The sequence below is a fragment of the Diadema antillarum genome, unplaced genomic scaffold, assembly GCF_040938485.1.
Source record: "Diadema antillarum isolate AM-2024a unplaced genomic scaffold, OU_Dant_1.0 seq00002134_RagTag, whole genome shotgun sequence".
NCBI classification, from domain to species: domain Eukaryota; kingdom Metazoa; phylum Echinodermata; class Echinoidea; order Diadematoida; family Diadematidae; genus Diadema; species Diadema antillarum.
In genome coordinates this window covers 73,623-81,369 of record NW_027272774.1, presented here as the reverse complement: position 1 = coordinate 81,369, position 7,747 = coordinate 73,623, and the positions used below count along the sequence as shown (strand labels likewise).

The 7,747-nt window shown below is 39.1% G+C and overlaps 1 protein-coding gene across 2 annotated transcripts in view; it reads left to right on the top strand.

Annotated features, from left to right (window-relative positions):
• Positions 1-2,967: 2,967 nt before the first annotated feature.
• Positions 2,968-7,747, top strand: part of LOC139714025 (E3 ubiquitin-protein ligase CHFR-like) — a 30,511-nt gene continuing 25,731 nt past the window's right edge. For both annotated transcript variants that reach the window (XM_071625755.1, XM_071625754.1), the window contains exons 1-5: positions 2,968-3,130; positions 5,110-5,209; positions 5,588-5,633; positions 6,445-6,511; positions 7,091-7,153. In XM_071625755.1, coding sequence (XP_071481856.1) covers positions 3,028-3,130; positions 5,110-5,209; positions 5,588-5,633; positions 6,445-6,511; positions 7,091-7,153 — 379 coding nt within the window. In that variant the 5' untranslated portion in view covers positions 2,968-3,027. The remainder of the gene's footprint in view (positions 3,131-5,109; positions 5,210-5,587; positions 5,634-6,444; positions 6,512-7,090; positions 7,154-7,747) is intronic.

Genomic DNA, 7,747 nt, shown 5'->3' with positions numbered 1-7,747 from the left:
TTTCGACTTACTCGCGCATACTAATTTAGAGTATTTTTTCAAGTCCTTAGTTTGTTGTATAAATTGTTATCTCTAAAGCCGTCACTATATCTTGCTTAGAATTGTAAGATTTGATAAGCAAAAAACAACAAGAATTCCATGTTTTGTAAGCTGAAATACACAAGTTTTCGGCTCGCTCGCTGCGCTCGCTCGCCAAAATTTATCAAAAAAAAGATAAGAACAAAACGTAATGATGACCCAGAAATATACAAATTTCGGCTGACTCGCGCATATGTACTAATTTAGAGTATTTTTTCAAGTCCTTAGTTTGTTGGTATAAATCGTTATTTATAAGGCCGTCACTATATCTAGATTAGAATTGTAAGACTTAATAAGAACAAATGACATGAATTCCATGTTTTGTAAGCTGAAATACAAAAATTTTTGGCTCGCTCGCTGTGCTCGCTCGCCTAAATTTATCAAAAAAAGAAGAAGATAAGAACAAAACGTAATGATGACGCAGAAGTATACAAATTTCGGCTGACTCGCGCATATATACTAATTTAGAGTATTTTTTCAAGTCCTTAGTTTGTTGGTATAAATCGTTATCTATAAGGCCGTCACTATATCTAGATTAGAATTGTAAGATTTAATAAGAAAAAATGACATGAATTCCATGTTTTGTAAGCTGAAATACAAAAATTTTCGGCTCGCTCGCTGCGCTCGCTCGCCAAAATTTACCAAAATTTGTTTCATTTAAATCACCCTCAAAAGGTATCCCTACCGGGATCGGGTTGGGTTGAACACTTTTTCAGAAATTAGGGGCGCAATTTTCGCGCTTGCCCCGGGCGCCGTTTTCCCTAGATACGCCACTGGTTCTTAGCCACATTTTTTCGCTTTGGAAATTAAGGGGGGCCGCACCGGGCGCAACTGCAGGCAATTACTGGCAGCAACATCAGAAGAATGGCATAAAGATTAAATGCGAGCGAACGGAGCGAGCGAGCTTAAAAATTTTGACATTTTACAGTCCCCAAACTGCCGTTTGTAGCTATTTTTTTTTCGCTTTGGAAATTAAGGGGGGGGGGCGCACCAGGCGCGACTGCCGGCAATTACTGGCAGCAACTTCAGGAGAATGGCATTACGACTAAATGCGAGCGAGAGGAGCGAGCGAGCTTGAAAATTTTGACATTTTACTGTCCAAAAACTGCCGTTTGCAGCTATTTTTTTTCCGCTTTGGAAATTAAAGGGGGGGGGGGGGGGGACGCCCGGTGCGCCCCTCCCCCTGGATCCGCCACTGGTAGTCAAGGGTGTGGGTTTATGTTCATGACTGGGGGAGGTATGACCAGCGAGGTGGCGTCGAAGTGACCAAGCGGGGAAAGGATGTCCAAAATCTGCACTTTAGAGCATCCCCTAAACTAATTGTGCGTGTTTGTTTGTGTGTGTGTATTATATACATGGAAAAGTTAGGAATTAGCCCAGGTCAAGTCTTTTTATTGGCAATGCAAGGCATGATAGACTAGTATGTAACAGCAACACTGCAAAATCAATGATCTAGCTTTGATATAACGAAGCGTAAGGTACAAAGGTGTACATTCTACATCACACTGCGCAACATTGTAGCGACTCTTTGTTCGGATGAGTACACTGCGCACATCCTGCTTATCATGCAGAATGCCAACCAGGAATCACTATCTTTTGTCGGGTCCGGGCTTTTTGAACTATCTTTCACACTATATACCTATTTAATTTTGGTTAACAGAAATCATAGAAAAATATCTTATTTCTGGATCACCCTTTCATTCAAAAGCAGTTTACTAACACTTGAACTACTATTTCGGTAAATCTTTTTTTTTTTTTTTTTTTGACCAGCGGATTGGGAGGGGGCGCACCCCCCCCCCCCTCCGTAGTTATACGCCACTGCTTTTGGGTGAAATAATTGGACAGATTTCTTGAATTCTAACAAAAAAGCAAGAACATCTTTTCATCGCGGGAATTATGATTATGTGGGGTGGGGCAAATGGTGCGCTTGCCTTCCAATATTTTTATGGGGGCAACATTTTTGTTTTCTTTCAAAAGCAAGAAAATCTTCTCATTTCGGGAATCATTAATAATAGGGGGGGGGCAAAACTAAAATATTCTTGCCCCTCCATTTTTTTCTTTTTTTTTTTAATGAGGCTAAGGCTCGCTCTTGGGCTGGCAATATGGATTGGTCAGAAGTAACGTACATAGACCCTACATACTTGTAAGTAGCAAGCATGCAAACGTGTAGAAGTGCTCCGTATCGTACGGATGTATATGTACGGTCGATAAATAGTAAACACTGTATACTAATAGATATGTATAAAATCAGTGCTGCCAGAACCAGTGGTGCGAATTGTTTTTGCCGAAGATTTGTGTGTGTGTGTGTGTGTGTGTGTGTGTGTGTGTCCCCGGTGCAGACTGATTTTTTTTTTTAAGGATCTGAAGGGGGGTGCGTTGGCACCCAACGCACCCCCCCCCCCCCCCCCCCCCCCCTGGTGACGCCCATGCCCGAGGACTTTGTTGTAATATGTAGGACCCTACTGAAAAAAAAAAGGGGGGGAGTCTACTGTATAGTACCTCTGGCATAGCAATGCACCTGATTAATTGCATAACATGTTGAATCATCTTTTTGTTATATTTAGCCCCCCCCCCCCCCCCCATGGCTGCCATAAGCCATAGTGTTTTAAAAGCGAATATGTTTTTTTCTCAATTACTAATAGGCCTACTTATACTTTGTGTAAACTAGAAGGGGATAGCAAAATGAGTGTCTGCGAAATGTAGACTACTAGTAGCAAACAACAGCAAGAACAAGAACGACAACAACAACAACCCACCGACACCGACATGTGTGTGCATGTTTTGGGCTGTTCTCACACCGTACGTTCATTTGTACGTACTGTACATACGCAACACCCCCGCCGCGCCGATTCGCGATATACGTACGTACGTGGTAACAAGTTTGATGTTAGACGAACAGCTTCTCGGGTCTCCGCCTCGCCTCACGTTCATGAAAACGTCATTCTTACAATGTCAGATCCTGGGAATTGGGCACAGTTAGTGTGCATAAGTGATGCAGATGGCCTTGTCATCCCTATCTCAAAGGACTCCTTCAGTATCGGTCGGGGAAGAGGTTTGGATGCTACTTTGTTTTTGTTTCTCTGGTCTAGTCCCATACGTGTTAAATTATGTTGGAGCGGTATATTGCAACGTTAAATAAACATTAAAGGACAAGTCCACCTTCATATACATAAGGATTGAGAGAATGCAGCAATATTATTAGAACACATCAATGAGAGTTTGAGGAAAATTGGACAATCCGTTCAAAAGTTACGAATATTTTAAGTATCTGCGCAGTCACTGCTGGAAGAGAAGACTACTAGACTCTACTGTGTATAATGTCACATGCGTACAAGTACTACAACTATATAAATAAAGGAAAATAAAAAGAGAATTTCACAAAACTTTACTTTTTTTAATAAAGTGCACATTTCTTCGACTTGCTACTGGCGTACATTAAGTGTAATATTATTCCCCCTGCCTTCTGAAAGAGAGAAGTCGAGTGTTCTTTTGTTATGCGACAAAAATGGAAATGTGTTGAATTTTCTTTATTCTTTCTTTATATCGTTGTACTCATGTGACATCACAAGCTATAGTAGTCTTTTCATCCTGTCGTGACTGAGCAGAAACTTCAAAAATTCATAACTTTTTAACGGATTGTCCGATTTTGCTCAAATTCTCACTGATGTGTTCTACTAATATTGCTGCATTCACTCAACCCACATGTCTATGAAGGTGAACTTGTCCTTTAACGTGCTTGCTGTAAGTGTCCCCAGCAATTCCCATCTCATGAGTGTAATTAAAGTTAACCTAGAAAAGACACGTGATAGAACGTACTACGGCATACTCGTGAAATAGGCCCCACCACACCAATGTGTGTCCGTACTAATACTACGGCGGCTGGCGGCTCGCCTGTTTGTAATTATAGATTATATAATTTACTTGTGAATTCAGCCCCACCGTGCCCGTGTGGAGTATGGCGTTCATCAGTAAATTCAGATAAGCACTGCACGGCATTGGTTATGGGGCTTTCTTCCACAGTATAATACTGACCACTGTATTCGAGCTGCTATATTCGCATACAGTTATTTTCGCGAATGACGAGGTCACAGACATTTTTCGTGAGATGTGGTTTTCGCGAATTGACACAGGCTACATAAGGGCAGTACTACTGTCTAGTAGTAAAATTACTAATTATAAACCTACTACCGTCACCGTGACACTCTCGCCTGTTATCAAATTCACGTCCAACTGAGATTCGCGAAATTTGCGAAAATTAAACCCTCGCGAAAATGACAGCTTATACAGTACTCCGACTCACTACTCTTGAATGCGGCCCCACCAAACAGCGTTGGTGAGATTGGTACAGCGATGGGGCAGATTTCCACAGCATTGAGCATAGCATCTTTCGTCCTCCCTTTCTCCCGTTTTTTTCTTTGGTCTTCAACTTTTTATTCTCGAAAGGACTCCCTAATAATGTCCCTCAACTAATTTAACAGCCAATTTAAGCATAAATACAACCCTAGCTACCTAACCCTAAACCCTAACCCTAAACCTAGCCTTGCTTGCTAACGCACAGGTGCATACCATTACCAAACTTTACACAGTCTCTTCTTGACATTTCAGCATGTCAAAAAATGCATGAGATATTGTTTATATTACAATCAAGATTTAGAACGGGTAGAAACTGCTCTCAGTAGAAATGTACGGTAATGACTCTGGAGAGTGGAGTATGTGCCTACCCATAGTAAACTACTCATGGGAATTCCTAGCTAGGGACCATGTACAATTGTACATAAACCCTCATTAATTACAATACCTCGCTTAGGCAAAGGGTTGATTATTGGATGGAGAAAAAAAAAAACTCCACCACTTAAGTCAGTGACAGCATGGAAATCTTGGCAAATCTAAGTTCAAGGCTCTTACCGGTACCTTTGAAAGCTGACAAGTGGTGTGGTCACTGCAGTGTGTAGATACAGTGTATGCCGTACTGGACTCATTTCATGGTTGTTTCTCTCTTTTTTCTCTATTTCTTTTTTTTTTTCTGGCCAGTTTGTGATCTGTCCATGCCAGATAATAAGGTGATATCTGGCAATCACTGCAGGCTCTACAAGCAGGGACAAAATGATACCGTCTGGCTGGAGGACACAAGGTTAGTAGAATATTCGTAGGTTGTACGGTGTTCCATATACGATATATGTGAATGCAAAATACTAGTGTTTGTGGTATATATCAACATACATCCATGAATCCTGACATCTTTCTCAGATACACCATTTCTCTTCATTTTTCAAAGGAACATGCAATTTTTTTCCTAATCTACATGCTATGAAATCCAGCATTTTGAAGAATCCCATGTTAGTTTGCCAAGCAAAGCTTTTTAAACAGAAGTTACTTGCACTGATAAGATTTCTTGGTTCAAAAAATTAAAAAGTTTCTAATTCATATACCACAGAAAAAAAGAAAATCTTCCTGAGTGTACACTGTATGATGGTTTAATCATCATTTTATTGTGTTTTCTTTGTTATAGCACAAATGGGACTTGGCTGAATGGAGTCAAAGTTGGAAAAGGACAGGTGACTCAGAATGCTATTTCATCTACTGTCTAAGTTAAAACAGTCTTTGAGGTATCTGGTACTCTGGATGCAGAGTTGGGAGAGAAAAGGATGCTAGGATTTTTTTGTTCTTTTTGTTTTTCTTCTTCATATATATATTTAAATAGATAGTGCCTTGAATACCCACTCAATATCAGTACATGCAAAGATCTAAAGTATGTATTGTCACATTATAGGGAGGGCATTTAGATTCTATCCCTCTGAAGTAATGAATTACACGAATACTGTTCATTCCACAAGAAGAAGGGACTTGAAATGTCTCATTGATTGAGGGAATTGAAGGAGACACCTTTTTAAATTTTTTTATTTTATTTTATTTTATTTTATTTTTTTGCTCCTCCCCTGGGGACCGTTTCATGAAACTTTTTGTCAGTGATTTACACAGACAACTGTTAAAAGCTACTGAAGTCCTTGCGTCTGATTGGCTGATAGCAAATTTGTCGGTGAAAACCTCCGACGAACTCATTGATGAAATGCCCCCCTGCTCTGTATTTCAGTATACCCTACATAGACTTAGTGTCTTTGACAAGAAAACAGCTTCCACTGCAATTTTTTCACTCAGGATATATGATAAAAGACTGAGATCTCCAAAGATGAATAAGGAGAACATTTCAAATTTCACATACACTTGTACTCCCCTAGCCTCTTCTTCTTTCTTTGGATTGATGTTTGACACATGTATTACTATCTAACAGAGTAAAATTTTGATGCAAGTTTATTTGTGTAGCAGTTTGCCATAGTTTGACTTCATTGTAATTGTTTGAATTTGCAGAAACAAAGACTATGTCATGGGGATGAGATAGCTCTGGTATTCCAGAAAGGAGACAAAGCACAAGATAGTAAGTACAAATTAGATAAAGTAAAGCTACATTGTGTTTCTTTCCTTTTATATTTGATTGATGTGGATAGGGAAATGTTATTCTATTCAAAGCTTGTTGCTATGTACATTGATGTATGTAGCTCACTTTTAAAGGCTATATGTGTGCTCCTCTGACTTTCTTGCCTCATCAGCAAAGAGCATTATAGCAATAACTGCAGAGTTCTACAGTTTTGAAAATCATCTTATTCGAAAAAAAATGTGTTCACATTAGTGAACAGTGAGATCACATAGTTTGTACAACTGTATGTCTGTTTTTATTTTGTTTATTTTGTCTTGCATTGCCAGAACAGTCAATACTGGGTTTGATACTCAAAAAACTGAGTGTTTTATCTGATTCCAAGGTGAAGTATGTGTATAGAATGTGTACTTCAAAGTTATACCTGTAGGAGCAATCTAACCATGGTGAAATCTACAGGGATTATTTACAGTATGCATGATCTAATTGTTACATACGATGTGATTATTGGTCTTCTTCTTTATACTCAAGCATGATGTATGATTTCCATTTCCGATATTACAAATTCTTTTATTCCTTCAGATATAGTCTACAGGTTTGAAGACATTGAAAAACTGGATCAAACTCAGCCACTGGAAGACTCAGGTAAGGGCCTGGAGGCATTGGAGGGGTGATTTTTCAATTTTGGTCAGTTATAATTATAACAATGCAAATATATATTGATCAAAACTTGCAGAAATTCAAAAAAGAAAAGTGTGAGATGAGAAATGCACACTGGGGAAATCATCATGATAAGCTGGATTCAACCATTCATTTGTCAGATGTGGTGTTGCTGTAACAGTTTTATATTCTTCAGGAGGTCAACATGGATATGATTTTTGATACACTAATTCAGTGCTTCTGTTTGGTTGACTAGTAATTGCCTACCTCCGTCAGTCCTGCATCTATATACATCAGCTGTGCTCTCAACATTTGAAGATAATGTTCCATGTTTTTAAAATCAGAAGTCCTGTTGACAATTACATTTTAAGGATAAAGAAGATAATGCCTCAATTTTTGTTTTCTTTATGTGCTTTGTGTGATTTGTCATACCCTGTCAGAAAGACATCGCAATTGACATAAATCCTCCTACTGTAGTTGATCTGTTAATAGGCTTTCTTCTCAGAACTTTATGTGTGAAAAGTGCTAACTATTACCATGGACCTATTTGTTGTAGGTCCATGCTATTACATTAAAGTT